Here is a 23,846-nt window from a genome sequence, read left to right as displayed (position 1 = left end):
AGACCACCTGGCAGGATGGGCTTTGCCGGGAGTCCCGATGCCCCAGAGGGATAGGCATCTACTCCTCGGCAAACGTGGGGAGGTAGCAGCTCAGGCATCAGCAGTGCGATCCCTGTGTAGTCAGGGGGCTATCACCAAGAGGGTACATGACGACCCCACCACAACGGACTGGCTACCGTGCTGGATGCCGGGTGTCGAAATATCCATGTACATCACGAGGGCAAAGATGGAAGTGCACAATGGAGTGAATGTATGCTACCCGGAACACACTGCAGAAGATGTGGCCAGAAGCTAGATGTAAGACCAACTCCATGACAATATCGGGTGTGCCAGATCTTAGGGGAAGATGGATTTAAGATGCACCACGTAAGGCGTCCTTCCCCAAATGGCACGCACTAACGGAAAATTTGGAAAGGTAGTGGTCAAACCCCTTAGGGGACCATCACATTAAAGGCCGAAACAGTTGAGACTCCTTTTAGTCGCCTCTTACGACAGGCAGGAATACCGCAGGCCTATTCTTACCCCCAAAACCCGCAGGGGGTTAATGTGGATTCTGAACCACATGTTGTTCCAGGTGACTCCTCAAATCAATGAGAGGTGAAAACTAGGTTGAAACAATGACTGAAATATTCATAGTCTGATCGAGATTTAATCCCATAACCTCTCGGTTTCCAAGTACACTGTTTACCACTAGACCACCAGGCATGATATGTATGTAGACAATTCACGTACAGATTTTAATGAGTGAGTTTGCAAGTATCATTGTATGTGACATGTTTAGCCATCTCATCTCATTCATTTGCACTGACTTAAAAGCTTGTTTTATTTACACTGCCAAGGGATTTGGATTTTTTTTGCTTTTGTTGTACTATGAAACCTTACTGCTTGCTGAATTTTATGATTTTATGTCAATGGGAAGTACCCTATAGGGTTTGATAAGCCAGTTCACGGGTATCGAAATATGTGACATGAATGGCCACAACTTTCGATTGCATCAACTTGGAAGCTTAAATTTTTATACCATCTTGATACATCTACCACTTCCTACAAAAAAGGGGTATTACAAGTTGGACAGAGAGCTAGATGGAGAACAAAGTGATCCTATAATGGTTGGGGTTTTTTGACTGAGATACAAAACCCTAAAAAGGAAAACACCCCACAGATTTTTTATAATAGGGAAGTTAAATGCAGAATTATTTGTGTATCTGCTAATACTCAACAGCTGTTAAATTCATTTCATTGTTCTACAAGTGGTATTGTGATGTAGACCTGCCACAATGCTTTTTTCTTTTCAACAAACTTCACACAAGCTGCGAAACACCACCACTACTGTGCACCGAAAATATTGACTTTTATCTTACTTTTGAAAATGAAATTCATAAACTTTCGATCATGGCAAATGTTATCAAAATTATTGATCTGACAATTAGTAGAGTTTGCATTTGGGTGCTCACAAGCGTACTGTCAGATTTTTTATGTTCTTTATTACACAGGGCACTCGGCTAATGGTTCCCAAAATCTATAATGGGAACATATGCTATACAGCTGCATGTGGTGAATGCAGGCTTGAGAATGGCTTTTTCGAAATCAGCCAGTACTGCATTTTTTAATAGTTAAACATCCACTAGTCAGAGAGTAGCAGATTAAAGATTGTTCATTGGTATATACTTTCCCAGCTACAGTCCAATGATGGAAAGACAGAGTAACAAATAAATACGAGTTAAGAGAAAGAAAAAGGGGAAGTTAAAAAACAGTACAACTAAGGACTAGGAATGAAGCACACAAGGAGATGGAGAAAACTACGAAAAAAAAAGTAAACGTGTAAAAAATAAAGAAATACTACTAAAAATGTCAGGCTGACAATTATTCGTGAACTTAACCAATATTGTTGTTGTTGTTGTAGTGGTCTTCAGTCCTGAGACTGGTTTGATGCAGCTCTCCATGCTACTCTATCCTGTGCAAGCTGCTTCATCTCCCAGTACCTACTGCAGCGTACATCCTTCTGAATCTGCTTAGTGTATTCATCTCTTGGTCTCCCTCTACGATTTTTACCCTCCATGCTGCCCTCCAGTGCTAAATTTGTGATCCCTTGATGCCTCAGAACATGTCCTACCAACCGATCCCTTCTTCTGGTCAAGTTGTGCCACAAACTTCTCTTCTCCCCAATCCTATTCAATACTTCCTCATTAGTTATGTGATCTACCCATCTAATCTTCAGCATTCTTCTGTAGCACTACATTTCAAAAGCTTCTATTCTCTTCTTGTCCAAACTATTTATCGTCCATGTTTCACTTCCATACATGGCTACACTCCATACAAATACTTTCAGAAACAACTTCCTGACACTTAAATCAATACTCCATGTAAACAAATTTCTCTTCTTCAGAAACACTTTCCTTGCCATTGCCAGTCTACATTTTATATCCCCTCTGCTTCGACCATCATCACTTATTTTGCTCCTCAAATAGCAAAACTCATTTACTACTTTAAGCGTCTCATTTCCTAACCTAATTCACGCAGCATCACCCGATTTAATTCGACTACATACCATTATCCTCGTTTTGCTTTTGTTGATGTTCATCTTATACCCTCCTTTCAAGACACTGTCCATTCCGTTCAACTGCTCTTCCAAGTCCTTTGCTGTGTCTGACAGATTACAATGTCATCGGCGAACCTCAAAGTTTTTATTTCTTCTCCATGGATTTTAATACCTACTCCAAACTTTTCTTTTGTTTCCTTTACTGCTTGCTCAATATACAGATTGAATAGTATCGGGGAGAGACTACAACCCTGTCTCACTCCCTTCCCAGCCACTGCTTCCCTTTCATGTCCCTTGACTCTTATAACTGCCACCTTTCTGTACAAATTGTAAATAGCCTTTCGCTCACTGTATTTTACCCCTGCCACCTTCAGAATCTGAACCAAGATTAATATCTCAAAATCATAAATTTATCACATGAGGCCTTACCTGAAAAACCGGCCAGCAAAGGAGAAATTAAAGGATTGGCTTTCCCACCATGATAACATTCCCGGTCACTGACAGTTGGGTATATGGCAGTTTTTGACTCAAATGAAGATGATAATTTTGCATCCTTCTTATTGGCTGGTTCTTATTTCCCTGTTCTATATAATGAAAAGAGACGTGAAAGGGAAGTGCTTTAAGGCATGGAGAAAGGAAAATAATGCTCTTTAATTTAAAAAAAAAAAAGAGGGAACAACAATGTTAGTTGATTCTTCTGTTGCTGCTGGTAGGACAACTTCATATTTATGTTCATCATAACTTCATATTTATAAATGAAAAGCACATAAGTGTTGACATTTTATGGTGTCGTATTTCAAAGATACAGATGAGAGTAGCAGCTTCATACTGAAATAATGTCATGTAACGTCAGGATTTGGTCCAAAACATGGAAACACAGCAAGACGTGCTTCCCTGAACATGAATACAGTTGTTTGCCAAGCATGGTTGACTGTTGTATTTGACCATGAGCGGTACCTGTGCAATGTTCTCGTAACATTTCAAGTGTCAGTTGCAGTGAGAACTGTGCTGGCATAAACTGTTGCTAGCACACCGCTCGGCAAAGATGTAGCGAGAAGATCGATAGTAGGCGATGGATCAAGCACACCTATCAGGAGAGAGGCCAAAGACAGACTCGCAACCAACATGCTGTCAACACCCTCATCGCTGCAAGTATTTAGATCGCTGCCACTGACTGGAGGGCTCTGTTTTCCTCTCAGTTACTAGCTCACTACCTCAGTCACTAGTTCAGTCTCAGTCATTAGCGCAGCCGCTCAGTCACTGACACACCACCAACTCGCACTCCAATTTGGCATCTATCATTCATGGCATAGCGGGACTTTTACTTCACTAGCAGTGAGGCTAATGAGGACTAATATTGAAGAGCTTGTAACACAACACAAGGAGCTGTAAAAGTTTAAGTATATACAGAATCTTGTTAATACATGTGTGCAGTTGTGTTGTAGAAAAAGGAGACTGGCCACCAAACAACATCCTCTTCTCTACTGTGTCAACAAGGACATGGGAGTGACAATGAGGATAACACAGTGCAGACTGAAGATAATCAACTTGGCCGAAGATTTTGCTTGCTTCTGTTGTGTTTTAGCTTGCAGGGTGCACATTTCTATTTGCTGAATTATTGTTGCGATCTTGTACATATTCCGTAGAACTAATCACATTTCTCTTTTCAGAGGCTCTGCTTGTTTTTGCTATAATGTACATGTGTAAACCATGAATTCCCCACCCCCTCCCCCCTTGTCTCAGTTGCAGACAGCCAATGTGATGGATCTAACACAAACTTTCAGTTTCAGAACCAACAAACTGCTACGCTATTGAAGATGGAACAACAACTGCTGGCTGCAAAAGCTGCGTCAGCAGCACAAGCAACCAATCAAACAGCCCAACACGTGCCGTCGACCAGCATACCACCATTTTTTTCTGGCCATCATGTGAACTTTCAGTTAGACAGGTTCCTCAGTAACTTTGCTTAATCATGCCACATACAGGGTGTATATGTGGACAAGGAAAACAAATTCCCGGATTTTTCCCAGATCTCCCGGTTGAAGATACACTTTCTCCAGGGTGAAAATACACTTTTTCATGTTACGAAAGTATAAATTCGTATTCCACCAAATACCGCTTGTTACTCTCCGATGCATTGAAATCGAGATTGCGATGCGCTTTTGTAAGCCAGTCATAGCTCATGTCATGTGATCTCGCCAGCCGATGACAGCGGATATTCAGAGCATAGGACACGTGATGTAGTCAGCCAATAGCAACATCATTGTTAAGCAGCGCGAACACACAAATAGGTAAAGTTAATATAAACAGTGCTGCTGCAAGAAAAGAAAAGCTTTCAGATATGGCATTGGTCTCTACGATTTGTAAGCTGCAAGAGAAGCTAAGCTTCCACATATAATGTTGATCTTTTTTGGACGTTTTACACTTTAAGATACATCACACAAATGTGCCAGTAAAATTTTAATGCCGTCATTAATCTCTGATCTTCTGGGCTGGAAATTCTTCCAAATGGATTGTCATCAAAGAGTTGATTTTTAAATGAGTGTCAAACGCTCTGTGATTTAAGAAATTCATCGTACATTCTCGCACATAGTTCATCTTGCGTAAAAGGAAATTTACTTTGAAAATAATGCTTTTCAAACCACAATTCGCAATATTTTCCCGCGATCTGTTAGAAATAGATTTGTTCCGGCAGATAAGAGGCGTCACTGTGCTTGTGCAGCTGCGATGACGTAGGAAGCCCGTATGTGTGAAACATTAAAAGATCTTACATCATGTCATAAAAGAAACAAGACATCAGAGGATACTCCAAGAGCGTCTGAATTTCGTGAACCATACTGCAACGAATAATTCGCCTTGCAGTGTACATACGTATGTCCAGATTGCCAACGAAGCAGGCCTCGACCTGATATTAAGCTCTTCAGTGTGGTGTTTGGGATGTCAGTTTTCTTGGAGTACGAGTACTGTATTATCTCATGTTGAGTTCTTTATTATGGCACAATGCTATATGTGCTAGAAGATGAAAACGTGCATTTGAAATGCAGCGAACAGTTGAAACTAGCCAATAGTGTGGTAAACACTTCATTTCAAATAAATTGGCTGTCTCAGCAGAAAAATAGATCAAAAGCCAGATTTCTGCAGCAAAACGACAAAAGTAACTCCATTATTCTGCAAGGCAATGAATGCTTGACTGTCAGAAAGGCGGAAATAAAATCTGTAATTACGTGAATTTATTTTAATTCACTTGATAGCTCCCAGCCACAGAAATCACTTTGTTTTCATTTGATGTGAGAGCAGTAAATGAAGAGCAAACAGCAAAATAACTAAATGTAAACAAGGATCACGTGAAGACTAGCCCCCCCCCCCTGCACTACAACTTACGACATTCAGACTCCTCTGCGTATCAGCCCCTGATCTACGATATTTCAAACCGAGGCAATAGTAGACCCGTTTAGTTATCCAGCGATTATTCTCTGGTTAGACGTTCGTACAACACGTTTTCCGCGCTACTCCCACAATATAACCTAGCGGCTGCTAGTCGGGGACTATACAACTTGCCCTTTCTAGGTTAGCGATCTGACCAAAATTTTCTTTCAAAATTTCATTTCCTTGGATACACCGAGAGGATATTACGTAATCTTTCTTACCAGTTAATCTTGTTCGTCACTTATTTCCACTCTCGTAGTCTGAATCTATGGACTTCGCTAGTAATTTCAACAACACTGATCATTCGCATACCCAATCAATCACATAAACAAACAGCAGTTGGCATTCACCCGTTCGGCTTTATTCCACTGAACTCGTATAGCCCCGCCCCTTTTGTCTGCTGGAAAGTTTATTTCTAGATGTGATGAGGATTCCCCTGGCAGAGACATCACGTACACTATGCATGCATTCAAAAATCAACTTCTGATTCATTCAGAAATCAACTTAGAATGTGTTCAAAAATTTTCAAAAACCAACAGGGATGCGCTTCAAAATCATTTGAACAATCGATAGACCAATGTGCACTCGATGCTAGGCGCTTCCTTAAGAATATGAGTTTGCCCCCGCCCCCCTCGAAATTTACTCCCGGTTCATATACCATGGTTTGCTGCCAGCAGCAACATTTCTGTAGACAGAAGCGGGAGAAGGTACAACTCATACGCGACTTAACTGCGCATGCGCATGAGCCTGCCCGTAACTGCTTAAATGGATCTAATGTAAACAGTTGTGACGTCACGAACATCGGAGGTAATTTTGCTGTTGGCAGACACTTGTATGAGCTCTGTGTTTTTATTATATGGCGCATTTCCTTTGCAATTTTAGTTTTATTCTCTCGTTCATGTAATATTGTTGCAGTATTATTCTGCAGTGGTGGGATACAGTTATATCCTTTGTTAGAGTATCAGTTCTTACCAGTCAAAATTACAAAAAATTAACTGAAAACTAAGGCACGAAAAATTCCCGGAATTCTAAAAAATTTTCGGGTTTTTCCCGGTTTTCTCCCGGATGAAAAAATTCCTGGGTCTTTCCCAGATCTCCCGGTTGTCCCGGGTCGTATACACCCTGCACATATGAACAGTTAGGCTCACCACACCTTTTTAAATCTAGCAAGCACCTCACTGCTTACAACTGACAGGAAATTCCAGAGCTCAGACAGTGTAGTTTGCCTGCCACTTACAAATCTCATACTAGGACAGTGAATTTTACTGTGTTGAAATCAAGAGACAGTGAGAACATATTCAGTTTAGAGGGCTTTGATTTGTTTTGAATTAGCATCCAAGACAATGTATTTTCAGTATCAGCTTTTGCACCACAAGACAATGTCGCTAGTTTGCTTAACTATTTTCAGAAGGAATGGGAAAAAGCTAGTAACTTTGTAGCACATGGCACACTGAAAGACAATGCATGGCCTACGTTTTTCTGGGCCCACTCCACACCAACTGCTTTAAGAGAAAAAGAAGCCAGTGAATTAAAGAATTGCAAGATAACAGTGTAATTGCTCCCATACAAGTTAGTCAATGGGCAAGTCCTCTTGTTTTGTTGCCTAAGCCTTCTGGTTGCATTCGCATTTGCGCTGACTTCAAGTCTACAGTCAACCCACAGTAGTTGACACTTACCCATTACCTTGCCCTGAGGAACTCATGGACAGACTTGGTGCAGGACATTACTTTTCCACGATAGATTTGCATGATGCCTACTAGCAAATTCCATTGGATGAAGAATCACAGAAACGTTGTTGTAAATACACACTTAGAACTGTTCAAGTATTTGCATTTGCCCTTCGGCAGCACTTCCGCATACACCATTTTTCAACATTACTTGGAACAACTGACTGCAAAAGTGTCATTTTGTTCAAACTACGTTGATGGCATTGTTATCTCAGGTTGTACACCAGAGGACCACATTGCCAATTTGCGTACTCTTTTTTGAGTGTTGTCAGAAGCAGGGCTCAAATGTTGTCTCGAAAAGTGTGACTTTTCCAAACTGAACTATAGTACTTAAGCCACGTAATAAACAGTCAAGGGTGTGCACCTCCTCCAATCTCATTTGCTTGCAATCCGTGACCTACCCGTTCTTCTCAAAGTATCTGAAGTGCCATCAGTAATGCAAGATGACATACTACATTTGGCTCATATACCGAATGCCACTCAGATCGAGGCTCCATTGCATCACAAAAATGTACCTTTTGTGTGGACTAAAGACTGTCAAGACGCATTTCAGAAACTCAAAAATGCTTTGCTTGGTGACAGATGTTTACTGCATTCTGACCCTGCCAAGCCCGTAGTTTTGCAAGTTGATACTCCTTCCTACGGAATCGGCACCGTGCTTTTGCACAGAATTGGTACACAAGACTGACCTATTGCTTTTGCCTCAAGTTGCTCTCTCAAATACAGTGCAATTATTCTCAAATAGAAAAAGATCCTCTCACTATTGTGTATGTAGTAACCAAATTCCATCACTATTTACATGGTCGCAAGTTCTATTTAGTGACAGATCACAAGCCTTTCCAGTCCTCGTTTCATCCGTCAAAGCCAGCTCCTACATGCACTGCTCAAAAATTGCAACGATGGGCTTTGTTACTTTCGCAGTGTCAGTACAAAATTGTGTACACACCTACAGCAAAGCATGGCAATGCAGATGCTATATCTCGCCTTCCCCTTGGCCGAGACTCTGATTTTGATGACCCTGCCGCATCTTGTTGCCAAATCAATGCGCAAGACTCTGAATTGCTAGAATCTTTTCCCCTGCACTACAGAAAAATTGCACATGCCATGAAAGTGGACCCTGATCTGAAGACGTTGTTGCATTACATTCACACGCCTTGGCCTCATTCATTGAACAGTATCCAGAACTCAGTTGTTCGGCTATATTTTGTACGTCGGCATAATCTTTCTGTTCAAAGGATGTGATTCTAGTTCAAAATGATAGTGGACAATCGTGTGTGCTTATTCCTGATGTGTTGCAATTGCTCCATCAATGACATTGGGGACTTGTTTGGATTGAACAGTTAGCACCATGGCACTGTACCTGGCAGGGCACAGACACCCCTATTAAACAGATGACGTCACAATGTCACGCATGCGCAGAAAACCGATCCACTCCACCACAAACATTCTCAGCTTGGCCTAAGACTCTATCACCATGGCAACGAGTGCACATAGACATTGCAGGACCATCTCGGAACAGTCGTTGGGTTAGACACTGGACTCGCATTCGGAAGGACGACGGTTCAATCCCGCGTCCGGCCATCCTGATTTAGGTTTTCCGTGATTTCCCTAAATCACTCCAGGCAAATGCCGGGATGGTTCCTCTGAAAGGGCACGGCAGACTTCCTTCCCCATCCTTCCCTAATCCGATGAGACCGATGACCACGCTGTCTGGTCTCCTTCCCCAAACCAACCAACCAACAGTCGTTGGCTCATAGTGGCAGACTCTTGTAGCAAGTTCCCCTTTGCAGCGTCTATGACTTCTACCAAATCACGGAGCACCATTCAAGCTTTGTCCTCCATATTTTACACAAAAGGTTTGTCAGAAGTTCTTGTGTCAGACAACAGACCACAGTTCACTTCACCTTATTTTGAACTGTTTTGTGAACGAAATGGCATTCAGAATGAGATTTTCACTCTGCAGTGGAGTGTGCGCTGATATGAAACTTCCTGGAACATTAAAACTGTGTGGCGGACCGAGACTCGAACTCGGGACCTTTGCCTTTTGTGGGCAAGTGCTCTACCACCTGAGCTACCCAAGCACGACTCATGCCCCGTCCTCACAGCTTTACTTCCGCAGGAGAGCTTCTGTGAAGTTTGGAAAGTAGGAGGCGAGGTACTGTGAAAGTAAAGCTGTGAGGACGGGGTGTGAGTCATGCTTGGGTACCTCAGATGGTAGAGCACTTGCCCACGAAAGGCAAAGGTCCCGAGTTCGAGTCTCTGTCCGTCACACAGTTTTAATCTGCCAGGAAGTTTCAGAAATGGTATTTGTCACCTAACAAGTGCTCCATTTCATCCCCAGTCCACCCTGGAACAGGTGCTGCAACACTTTCTCACCTCCTATCGCTCCCACCCGTGAGACGGACTGTCACGAGCAGAACTTCTGCATGGCCACCGCAATCAGATGTTGCTCCACTTGCTACACCCACTAGAGAATCCAGTGCCACCAATGGTCCACAAGTATCGCTTTGTGCTGCACTATCTTGTTCTCTTCAGAGTTTATGGCAACTATGGGTGCTGGGAAAGGGGCATGATCCAGGAAAGCATTGCAGGTCCTGGTGGTTTGCAGCACTGCCACCAGAACCAAATTCGCGTGTGTCATTTGCCCCATGATTCTGCTGCTTTTCTTTCGCCACATTCACGGCCTCACTGGACTAAATGGCCTTCACAGCTGCCTGCTGGTGCTGCCAGGGCACTGCAGGAGGAGCGGATGGATGATGCACCCTCGCTCCCATCATCCTCGCTTGCCGACCCAATGGACCTGGACCTGGACGCGGACCCACCATCGCTGTCACCCTCATTGCCCCAGGACAGACCCTCAGGCCTTGACATGTGCCCTGGTAGTAGTTTTCTGGAGGATGTATCTGTTGTCTCGCAAGCCAGATGGCAGGGTACAGTCAGGAGTACGCCGTCCTCCACAGTCTCGACTCCCAACTCATCTCTACATCCAGCATCCTGCCTCCCTCCCCGTTGTCATTCACATCTTCCCTTTATGACAATGGTATGGCATTTGAGGGGGTGGGGGGTGGGGAATGTGCTGAGGTAAGCTGTCGCCAGCATACCGGTCAGCAAAGATGTAGCAAGAAGATCGATAGTAAGCACTGAATCAACCGCGCCTATCAGGAGAGAGGCCAAAGACAGGCTCGCAACCGACACGCTGCCAACGCCCTCTCGAACACAAGTATTTAGTCTCAGTTACTAGCTCACTGTCTCAGTCACTATCTCAATCTTAGTCACTAGCGCAGTCACTGGCACACCAACTTGCACTCCAGTTTGGCACCTGTCATTCATCGCATAGTGGGACCTGTACTTCACCAGCAGTGAGGCTAATGAGGACTAATAATGAAGAGCTTGTATCACAACACAAGAATGCTGTTAAAGTTAAGTAGCAGCTATCTGTTTAAGTAAATAAAGAACCCTGTTAATACATGTGTGCAGTTGTGTTGTAGAAAGAGGAGACCTGCCACCAAACAACATCCTCTCCCTTGATTCCTATGGTACAAGACTCTACAGTCTCAACGAGGACACTACAAGATCAGTGTTTTGCACAGTCGCAAGTGCATTACATCAAAGCTAAGTGAAGTCGAACATGAGCAAATTGTTGGTGTTAATATGGTGGGTGCTTTTGTAAGCCAGGGAGCTAAAGTGTTTGAAGGTCTAAGAAGAAACATATTTAAGTTTTAAACCGCATACAGGGAAAGCAGAAAAATGTCATCCACTAAGTCACAATGCGGACGAAAGTGAATGTTGAGTGATTGTGATGGACAATCATTGAAGAGAATTGGGTGAATAAATAAGAGGACGGGAGCCGCAAAAATCGTTGCATAACAAAAGTCGCACTTGCAAATCCTGCCAGTGCCAAAACAACATGAGGTGACCTCCATATCCAGGGAATTGTAGGGTGAGCTGAAATCAGTGATGCAAACACTAGTAACAAGAAAACATCGAAACCATAAAACCTGGACTACGGAGCAATGGGAGAATGCCATTAAGTCACACTGGTCTTGTTTCACATTGTTTCCAACTTCTGGCCAGTTTACATCCCAAGAGAGAAACATGGCAGGGTTCTGTGATGATTTAGGCAACCATATCATTTTATTCCATGTGCCCCACGGTTATTCTGCAAGGTTGCATTACTGTCAAGGATTATTTGACCATTCTGGTTGATCAAGTCAATCCCATGTAACTATTTAGCAGGAAGAATGGTACAAGATTCCATTGAAATCATACAGGATCTATAGCCATTCCAAGACATCTGGAAGCTGTTTTGAAGAACAACAGTTTTCCTACAGCAAATTAAGGACATTAATGTGCAGGTTTTTAGTTTTTACATATTTAGTCCACTCCCTGTATCTATGTGGATCAGAAACAGATTGGAATGGAAGGTGAACAATGACTATAAGGGAAGTGAAATGGAGCTGGCCAAGAGATGCAGCTAGGCAGTGGACCGAAGAGATTCTTTGCCGGTTTACAATACGTTATCGATGGCATCTCCCCAGTGCACTGTGTGCCGTTCAAAAGCAACATCCCGCCTCCCCCCTCCCCCCATCAGCACATCGCTGAGGAGCTCACTGTCTCCAAAGGGCGCACCACGCAAACACACCACAGAGGACAGTAAATTCACATGACATTGCATGCGACTGATTGTCTGTCGCATTGTTCTAAGTAGTTGTAATTCAGAGCTGCTTCTACAGACACAGTGAATCTTCAAACTATATCAACCTTAGTACAGAAGACTGCAGCAAGGATAATACACTGATCAGCACGACACTACAAGCAACTGCTACATGTCAGTGTCTATCAGATTGCACCACTGTTCAAGACTATTTTTTACTATCAAAAACACTACCTCATTGTAGGCAATTCAGCACTACAGAAGAACCTACATGTTTACCAGGTTATGTATATCTCTGTTACCACGTGTACATATTGTAAATAAACTTATTAATGTGTTACCTTTGTGTAGAACTATGACTGTTTTTTATTGGCCACCTCAACTACCGACACAATAAATGTCATTACAAGAGTAAGAAAAGAACAAGGTGAATAGATGCCTTCCGCAAATGTGCAGTAACAATGGAAAAGTCTAGAACCAGCTAATCCACCAGTGTACCTTAGATGTCTGATGTGGATGAAGAAGATGAAAAAGAAGAAGATGATGGCAGATTTTGCACTGAGAACTGAAAGTTGCCATGAAGAATGAAAAATGAAATAGAGTAATCAAGCCAAAAATACCTTGAAGGTGGATTTAATTACAAGCAATGCTTGTTTTCATCAGGCTGATGAGCAGAAAAACAATTTTATAAATAATCAGTTTATATTCCTCTTGACTGCACAAATAAAAGAAGAAATCACACATGAAAAAATAATTCTAACAACAAAAAGATTTTTAATCGTCATTTTTTTCAATTGCACAGGCAATGTCATTACAGCTGTAGCAGAAGTGATTTTGGCTGAGCAACTAATCTTGGATATCACATAACAATTTTCCTAAAATAGAGAGAAAAAATACCTAGTCTCAATTATTTAGTGTGCCTAAGCTGTGGATATATACTAATATATCACACAATTTAACAAATTGTAGGAGACGTAACATGTCTGTTAATAAAAAGTTGACCATCATCATACATTTCTTGTTCCTGACATCTGCATTCTATGATTTGTATACCTTATTTCATTAAATTACACCTATCTTCGCTGCATTATAAGAGCAATAAAAGAATGAGACAATAACCATATGGAAGGTGAGTTATTTGTTGGAAAAGTCTAGAGGAGGCCCTTATCCAGAGGCTGATGATTATGATTAATATTATGGCAGCAGATTTCATACTGCTGTGAATTAAAAGTTGCATCGATTAATTAAAAATGAGATACAGCAATCAGATAAGCATTACCTGCAATAGCAAAGTACTATCCATATACCAATATCTTACTTTTCTTTTTGCATTTTATTATACTTATGAATCTCTTTCTCTCTCCCCCCCCCCCCCCCCCCAATCCCAACAAACATTTCCAACATAATAGTTAAAAATTTTTATCATACCTTGTGAAACGCAAGAAAGTCATCATCAAGTTCCCAAGGTGCATCTCTAACAACTTCATCTACATAGCGACAATGACGAACAGCTTCATAACGTTCAGACTCTGTCATTACTGTGCGACCTTTCTTGCTGTGAGTGAGTGCATCACTGCAGACTGGTAAAAAAAAACATAAGCTTCAAAATACATTTAAACAATTAGAATGCTGTTTATTAAGAACTAAGTGTATGCCTTCAGAATGTATGTAGCTTTTTGTTATCAAATTTTTTAAAAAGTCAGAAATTTTACTACTGTTGCCAATCAGGCACCAGTGAACTTTCTTTTCGTCACCCAATTTAATAACTATACATGATAAGTATGGTAGTGTGAATAACATAATGCCTCCAACTTAATTGGGCATTGTCTCTCTCTCTCTCTCTCTCTCACACACACACACACACACACACACAAATATAAAATGATAATTATTACAAACAATAAGGATTTACACCCAGATAGCCCTCATAATTAGGCAATTTTAAATTGTACATGCGACAATAAATGCTAAAACACTGTCTTTAAATTGTATAAATAAAAAAATAACAATAATGTCCAGTGGCAAAGAAGAAGAGCATCCACTAACAACCTTCCGAAACAGGAAAATGAAACAGCACTGGGACACAGATGCGAGAAATCAGCAGTAAAATGTTAAAAATCAAAATCTATGAACAGACAACATGCAAGAAGATATAAGAAGTCATTGAAAATCATTACACTATATGAACATGAACAAACACACACACACACACACACACACACACACACACTGCTGGCAAGAACTAACATATTTTACATGTTTCAGAATTGTAAGTGCATACAAATGATACAAAAAACACACAAAGCTTAAGGAATATTCTCTACTAAAATCAGAAACATGGTCAACTTGAAAGTAAATAATTTGAGATTGGACACAACATTACTGTATTTACTAGACCAAAAACAATAATACTGACAACCAACATTGAAAAGAATACTAAAAACTAATCACAATATTAAAATTCCATGGTTAGAATGCAAAATGAAAAACTGGCATTTTAGTATCATCATAGATGGATCGGCAACTTGTGACATTAAGGCAACGGTTTAGTTACACAGCTAAGAAAACAACTACCGAAATACAACATATCAGCCAACAACACAAAATTTAGCCACTCCTATGAAGCATGATCTAAAAAAAAAAAAAATATTGTTTAATTAATGGCTTTTGTTGAAAAAATATTAAATGGTGAAAATATGAATCCTGATGAAGGTTGTAAATTATATATCTATACATCCACCACTACTTATCCATCCAATCCATCTATCAACAAGAAATGAGGTACAGGTAAGACTGATATGTCGTTGTTGTTGTGGTGGTGGTCTTCATTCCGAAGACTGATCTGATGCACTTCTCCATGCTGCTCTATCCTGTGCAAGCCTCTTCACCTCCGAGTGACTACAGCAACCTACATCCTTCTGAATCCTGCTTACTGTATTCACCTCTTGGTCTCCATCTACGATTTTTACCCTCTATGCTCCCCTCCAATACTAAAATTGGTGATCCCTTGATGCCTCAGAACATGTCCTATCAACTGGTCACTTCTTATGGCCAAGTAGTGCCAAAAAATTCCTCTTCTTCCCAATACTATTCAATATCTCCTCATTAGTTAGGTGATCTACCCATCTAATCTTCAGCATTCTTCTGTAGCACAACATTTCAAAATCTTCTACTCTCTTTTTGTCTAAACTGTTTATGGTCCATGTTTCACTTCCATACACAGCTTCACTCCACACTAATATTTTCAGAAAAGACTTCTTGGCACTTAAACCCATAGTTGATGTTAACAGATTTCTCTCCTTCAGAAACACTTTCCTTGCCATCATCAATCTACATTTTATATCCTCCCTACTTCGACAATCATCAGTTATTGTGTTGCCCAAATAGCAAAACTACTTTAAGTGTCCAATTTCCTAATCTAATTTCCTCAGCACCACCTGATTTAATTCTACTGTATCCCACTATCCTTGTTTTGCTTTTGTTGTTCATCTTATATCCTCCTTTCAAGACGAAGTCCATTCCGTTCAACTGCTCTTCCAAGTCCTTTGCTGTCTCTGACAGAATTATGCCACCAGTAAACCATAACGTTTTTGTTTCTTCTCCCTGGGTTTTAATTTCTACTCAAAATTTACCTTTCCTTTTCTTTACTGCTTGCTCAGTATACAGATTTAATAAAATCAGGTAAAGTCTACAACACTGTCTCACTCCCTCCTCAACTACTGCTCGCTTTTCATGCTTCTCAACTCTTATAACTGCCATTTAGTTTCCGTACAAATTGTAAATAGCCTTTCACTCCCTCTATTTTACCCCTGCCATGATCAGAATTTGAAAAGAGTATTCCAGTCGACAATGTCAAAAGCTTTCTCTAAGTCTACAAATACTAGAAATGTAGGTTTGCCTTTCTTTAGCCTATCTTCTAAGATAAGTCATAGGGTTAGCATTGCCTCGTGTGTTCCTACGTTTCTATGGAATCAAAAATGATCTACCTCAAGGTTGGCTGCTACCAGTTTTTCCATTCGTCTGTAAAGAATTTGTGTTAGTATTTTGCAAATGTGACTTATTAAACTGATAGTCCGGTAATTTGCACACCTGTCAGCAACTGCTTTCTTTGGAATCGGAATTATTATACTCTTCATGATGTGTGAGGGTATTTCGCCTGTCTCATACATCTTGCTCACCAGATGGAAGAGTTTTGTAATGGCTGGCTCTCCCAATGGGGCCCCATTTCATCTTCATCTACGTCCTCTTCCAAATTCATAATACTGCTCTCTAGTACACAGCCCTTGTACAGACCCTCTGTACACTCCTTCCACCTTTCTGCTTTCCCTTCTTTGCTTAGGACTGGTTTTCCATTTGGGCCCTTGATATTCATACAGGTGGTTCTCTTTTCTCCAAAGGTCTCTTTAATTTTCCTGTAGGTGGCAACTACATTACCCCTAGGTATATATGCTTCTAAATCCTTACTTTGTCCTCTAGCCATTCCTGGTCAGCCATTTTGCACTTCCTGTCTATCGCATTTTTCAGATATTTGTATTCCTTTTCACCCGCTTCATCTACTGCGTTTTTATACTTCCTCTTATCATCAATTAAATTCAGTATGTATTGTGTTACCCAAGGATTTCTACTAGCCATCGTCTTTTTACCTACTTGACCCTTTGCTGCCTTCACCATTTCATCTCTCAAAGCTACCCATTCTTCTTCTACAGTATTCCTTTCCCCTGTTCTTGTCCACTGTTTATAATGCTACCTCTGAAACTCTCTACAACCTCTGGTTATTTCAAATTATCCAAGTCCCATCTCCTTAACGTCCTACTTTTTTACAGTTTCATCAGTTCTAATCTACAGTTCATGGCGAATAAATTGTGGTCAGAGTCTAATTCTGCCCATGGAAAGTCTTCAAATTTAAAACCTGGCTCCTAAATCTCTGTCTTATCATTATACACTGAAGAGCCAAAGAAACTAGTACACCTGCCTAATATCATGTATGGCCCATGTGAGCATGCAGAAGTGCTGCAACACTAATTGGCATGGACTCAACTGATTTCTGAAGTAGTGCTGGATGGAACTGATAACATGAATCCTGCAGAGCTATCCATAAATCCATAAGAGTACGAGGGGGTGGAGATCTCTTCTGAACAGCACATTGTAAGGCGTCCCAAATATACTCAATAATGTTCATGTCTGTGGTTTGGTGGCCAGCAGAAATGTTTAACCTCAGAAGAGTGCTCCTGAAGCCACTCTGCAGTAATTCTGGACCTGTGGGGTGTCACAATGTCCTTCTGGAATTGTCAAGTCCATCAGAATACTCAATGGACATGAATGGATGCAGGTGATCAGACATGATGCTTATGTACATGTTGCCTGTTCAGAGTCTTATCTAGACGTACCAGAGGTCCCATATTACTCCAATTGCACACATCCCACACCATTACAGAGCCTCCACCAGCTTGAGCAGTCCCCTGCTGACATACAGGGTCCACGGATTCTTTAAGTTGTCTCCATACCAGTAAACGCCCATCTGCTCGAGACAATTTGAAATGAGATTTTTCTGACTATGCAACATGTTTCCAGTCATCAACTGTCCAATGTCAGTGTTGATGGCCCAGGCGAGGCATAAAGCTTCGTGTCGTGCAGTCATCAAGGGTACATGAGTGGGCCTTGATGTCCAAAAGCCCATATTGATGATGTTTGGTTGAATGGTTCGCACGCTGACACTTGTTGATGATCCAGCACTGAAATCTGCTGCAATCTGCAGAAGGGTTGCACATCTGTCACGTTGAATGATTCTCTTCAGTAGTCACTGGTCCTGTTCTTAAACGATCTTTTTCCAGCCACAGCAATGTCAGAGATTCGATTTTTTGCTGGATTCCTGACATTCATGGTACACTCGTGAAATAGCCCTACGAAAATCCCCACTTCATCACTACCTCAAAGATGTTGTGTCCCACCGCTCATGCCCTCATTATAACACCACATTCAAACTCGCTTAAATCTTGATAACCTGCCATTGTAGCAGCAGTAACTGATCCAATAACTGCGCCAGACACTTGCTGTCTTAAGATAGGTGTTGCCGACTGCAGCGCCGTGTTGTGCTTGTTTATATACTTCTCTATCTGAATACGCATGCCTATACCAGTTTTTTTGGCGCTTCAATGTGTAATCTATCTCAAACCTTCTGGTATCGCCAGGCCTCTTCCACTTATACAACCTTCTTTCATGATTCTTAAACAAAGTGTTAGCAATGATTAAATTATGCTGTATGCAAAATTCTACCAGTTCCCTTCCTCTTTCATTTCTTCCCCCAATCCATATTCATCTACTACTTTTCTTTCTTTTCCTTTTCCTACTATCAAATTCCAATCCCCCACGACTATTAATTTTTTGTCTCCCTTAACAATCTGAATAATTTCTTTTATCACATCACACATTTCTTCAATCTCTTCATCATCAGTGGAGCTAGTTGGCATATAAACATGTACTACTGTGGTAGGTGTGGGCTTCATGTCTACTTTGGCTACAACAATGTGTTCACTATGCTGTTCGTAGGAGCTTATCCGTATTCGTATTTTTTTATTCATTATTAAACCCACTCCTACATTACCCATATCTGATTTTGTATTTATAACCCTGTATTCAGCTGACCGGAGTCCTGTTCCTCCTGCCATCAAACTCCACTAGTTCCCCAGATATCTACCTTTAATCTGTCCATTTCCCTTTCTAAATTTTCTAACCTTCCTGCCCAATTAATGGATTGGGCATTCCACACTCTTATCCATAGAATGCCAGTTTTGTTTCTCCTGATAACAACATCCTCCACAGTAGTCCCTGCCCAGAGATCCAAATGGGGGACTATTTTACCTCCAGAATATTTTACCCACGAGGACACCATCGTCATTTAATCAGACAGTAAAGCTGCCTTGGGAGAATTACAGCTGTAGTTTCCCCTTGCTTTCAGTCATTCACAGCACCAGCATGGCAATGCTGTTTTGACTGATTTTGCAAGCCCTGTTCAATCAATCATCCAGACTGCTACCCCTGCAACTACTGAAAAGGCTGCTGCCCCTCTTCAGGAACCACTGTTATACAGAAACAAAAAAGAGACAATGAGCAACTCAAGGAAATAACAAAATGTTAATATCTTGGTGGCACTGTGAAGGAAAACAATATACATCTCAAAGAAAATAAGAGTGCTTCCAAATTAAGAACAACTTCTGTTGAATGAGCACATCACCTTCCAAACTAAGAAAGGATTTGTAAAGACCTTTGTGTGGAGTACCCTGGCATATGGGTGTGAAATCTGAAAATCAGCAAAGCAAGAAAAATCTCATCTCGAAGCTGCAGAAATGTGGTTCTGGGGGAGAATTACAAGAGAAGAGAGAAGAAAGAACACTGAAAGTTATGGGCCAATCCAAAGTGAAACTCACTGACACTTAATAAGAAATGATTTTTTTTCCCCAAAAACATTTTTGAAGTCAAGATCATCAGAAGAAAATGAAGGGATGACTGAGAACATCCTATTTAAAAAATAGGATCAATAAGATGGGAGCTCTTTATACATGGAGATGAAAAGGACTGCTGAAGAGGGGAAGCTGTAGCTGCAGACAAGACGAAGCCTTTTGAGAGGAGGAGGAAGAGGAGGAGGAGGAGGAGAAAATGACTTGCATGTTTTTGTCAAACAGTGGAAAATTTCCTGCTCCTCCTCCAGCCCTACACTTGCCTCCTATCCCATCTCACCAATCCTACCTCCCCTTCACTCCCCACCCCAGCCCCAACACCACGTGCACAGCCTCTTGATGCTGCACCTAGTACACCATGTCACTGCACACACCCCAGAGAACCACTAACATCTTACCTCACCTCTACCCTGATATCCCTCCCCCTCACTACCCCCCCTACCTGCTCTGTACCCCCACCGCCAACCCCAGGGATTTCTGTTCACCTGAGACACAGTCATAGTCGAGTGTTGATGCTTGGAGACAACACTGTCACATGTGTTTTGGTGTTTCGTTTTGTCTATGTCTGATGAAGGACTTGGTCCATAAATAGTTTAGCAGTAAAGGATATTACTCCCTATATAGTACAAGTCTCTCTCTCTCTCTCTCTCTCTCTCTCTCTCTCTCTCTCTCTCTCTCTCTCTCTCAGCTACATAGTGTAGGGACTGCAGTTTGGCAGGTGGACTGGGGTGAGGGATTATGTCACATGGGGTAGGCAGAGGGAGAAAGAGGCAGGAAGTGGGAGGAGGTGTAGGGATTTGGTAGACTTGGTGGTATGGAAGGGTACAGCAGTTATGTGGGACAGGAACGCAGGAGGGAGAGGCAGCTGGCGCATGGGCACTAGAGCCAGTGCGTTTGTGCAGTGCACAATGCAATGGTGTGGAAGTGTGGATTGGGAGGGCTGAGGATTACAGAGACAAAGGAAGAGGAGACTGGGTAGAGGGTGTGGGTGCAGGGAGTTAGTGGAAAATGAGGGCAGGAGGACTGCCGAAGTGAAAAATGTACGGCATGAATAAGTCCTACCCGCATAATTCAGAAAATTATGATCACAATATATATGTTTTAGGATTGATAGGTTCCACAGTGTGGACATGATAACAATGTCCTCCAAATGCAATGCTGTAACAGAAACCACAGTTTTTAGACAGATCAACACCTACCCACACCATTTACAACAATCGTTTTACAATGAAGAGTAAGTAACGCAACAAAGTAAAGAAAAATATTTCAATTGATATTTTTATTTATTTCTCTGTTTTAAGCAACAGTATTTAAGCAACCTAGAACATTAATGCTCCAGTTGCTTAATTAGAACATCATTAAGTCCACATGACCAGTTTTGGCCTTTATACTAGGCCCTTGCGAAGCTTATCTGAAGCTGTCATATGTTAATACGTAATGGTGGGTATATAAATATTTTATATACAAAGAGATGAGATATAATGCTTATACAAATACATAACAAATGCAGAAAGAATATACAGGATGGATATAATTAAACTTTCAATACTTGACAGGGGCTCCCAAGAAAAAGCGAGTGATCGTAGAACAACGAAACTTTGTGGAATGATTTGTAAGGACATGCGGATGAGAAATAATGAACAAAACATTGAAAGAAACACATTGTAATTTCCACAAGAGAGGGAAACATTTGTTAATGACATGCCTTGTTTACAGTACAGGTCACAAACATTGCTCAACATGACAACCACCTGCATACATCGAAAACTCTGAACCGTCTTAGAGATAGCTCTACTGCTGCCCAAAACATCTCAGGTGGGATGATGGTTACCTCCATCACTTTGCTCATCTTCAACCTCCAATGTGTGTCACTGTCCCAGTGATAAACCCTGTCCTTTACGTAAACCTACAGCCAGAAATCACATGGGTTCAAATATGGTGACCTTGGTAGCTATGCAGTTTGGAACGATCTGTCAATGATTTGATTTTTTCAAAATGTGTTACAGAGTAACCAAGTGACCTCATGAGCAATGTAAGATGGCATTCCCTCGTGCATCATTAACAGTTGAGTCCAAAGAACCTCCCTCTCATAGAGCAGGAATCACATGTTGGCAAAGATAACAGTAATGTGTGCCGTTCAACACTGCAAATCCTTGATTTTAGAGGTGCGAGTTCCTCCATACATCGCCATACCATTACTGCTGCCAAATGGCAAATCATCACACTAACGCTTCTAACAACACAAATCCTGCAGTGCGCAGTCTGAACATTATTCCTATAAAGTTGTGTACCCATCCGTAAATAGTTTTCCGTGTACACTGACTCAAGAAGTGAAAGTTTAATTATAACCACCCACATAACATACATTATCCTGTAGAGAAGCACCTTCAAATGACAAAAACAGTAAAAGCGAGAGACTTTAAGAAAGTTTCGAGCCCAGTTACGTCACAAGAGGAATGGGTTTGTCACAACTATAAAAACTATACAATCCAATCCCTCAAAACTGTTAACACGCTGTAGCTTAAGATGAGATACTGATGTGTTTCAAAATTACAATTGCAAAGTATGTTTACAAATAACTAGATAAAAATACTTTTGTAAGCAATCAACAATGCATCCCAGCTACATTAGAGCCGTCAACAGTTCCTGGTGATTTAAATTTCACTTGCTAGAGGACATACCCTTAGGTTCGACTTGCATTTGTTTTATACTTTTATTAAAACCAAATAATTTCTTCCCGCATTTTATTTGAAAAACATACAACTGTAATTTTTAAATATGTCAGAATATAATTCTTCTTAAGCTATAGCATATTAACTGTTTCAATGCAATGGATTGTACAGTTTTTAGACTTATTTTCTCATGACATCATTGTGTGCAGAACTTTTTTAAATCCACTTGACTTTCACTGTTTCCATCATTTAATGCTACTTCTCTACAGCATAACATAAGTTATATACTTTTTCTGCACTTTCACTGTACATATATAACCACTATCTCATATCTCCTATTACATAAAATACTTATACCCTCAGCATATTGGGTATTAAAATATGGCACTTTCAGATATACTTGATAAATACCTAACACAAAGGCCAAACACGGCCGTGTAAACTTAATAAAGTTCTAAGTAAGCAACTGGAGTGGCTTTTCATTAACTGAGGTGTTGAGAACCATAAGGGCCTAGAAAGCACACTGTCACTGAGCCCATATTTAAGTGGATATCACAGAAACCAATGAGACAGCTTTTCATGAATGTTCATACATACAATGTGAGCCTAAAGCACAGATAAATCTGACTCACCGTAAGATCAACTGATGTCAAAAGCATGAATAAATGCTATGATTATGATGTGTTTTAGGCCCTTATGGTTCTCAGCGCCTGTCACGTGTTTATGGAAATGTTGTCTTCTGGTCATGGTACAAAGGCTAGGGTGTCCCCCGTAGGCGACGCACGTTGGTATGGCCAAGTCAGCGTGAGAAATATGCAAGGGTTACCCTATCATGGATGGCGATGACTAAACGAGCTAGCCCTCACATCCCGTCTTGCATCACTCAATGTCGGCACCATGACTGGACGGTACAATGAACTACCTAAAGCTCGACGCATAGACATCTGTGCAGTTCAAGAAACATGGTGGAGTGGAAACAAATCGTACGACATTGGACGCGGTTACAAGCTGATGTACATGGGCACACTCAGAACAGCTAGTGGCGATGGCATTATAGCATCATTCAAGTTTAACAGTAATATCTCTGAAACGCAAAGATATGATGATCACCTGATGAAGATTGTGTACATCACAGATGGCAGAAAAATCCACTTTTTCAGTGCCTACACTCCAGAAACTGGCCAAGCAACTTCCATCAAGGATGCCTTTTGGAGGATGCTTAATGCAAAGACTGCTGAAGTGCCCCAGATCATCATCACTGGTGATCTGAATGGGCACATAGGGTGCAGAGAGGAAGAACATACTGCTCACAGTGGGCATGGATTTGGATAAAAGAATGATGACAGTCAGTGTATCCTCGATTTCTCAGAAGCT

At 41.2% G+C, this 23,846-nt stretch overlaps 1 protein-coding gene across 8 annotated transcripts in view; it reads right to left on the bottom strand.

Annotated features, from left to right (window-relative positions):
* Positions 1-23,846, bottom strand: part of LOC126458440 (choline-phosphate cytidylyltransferase A-like) — a 133,350-nt gene that overhangs the window by 61,498 nt on the left and 48,006 nt on the right. For all 8 annotated transcript variants that reach the window (XM_050095497.1, XM_050095500.1, XM_050095495.1 and 5 more), the window contains one exon: positions 13,775-13,926. In XM_050095497.1, the coding sequence (XP_049951454.1) occupies positions 13,775-13,926 (152 nt within the window). The remainder of the gene's footprint in view (positions 1-13,774; positions 13,927-23,846) is intronic.

This window comes from Schistocerca serialis, chromosome 2, assembly GCF_023864345.2.
Source record: "Schistocerca serialis cubense isolate TAMUIC-IGC-003099 chromosome 2, iqSchSeri2.2, whole genome shotgun sequence".
Classification (NCBI taxonomy): Eukaryota; Metazoa; Arthropoda; class Insecta; order Orthoptera; family Acrididae; genus Schistocerca; species Schistocerca serialis.
Note: the sequence above shows the minus strand (reverse complement) of the source record. Positions and strands in the feature narration are given on the sequence as shown.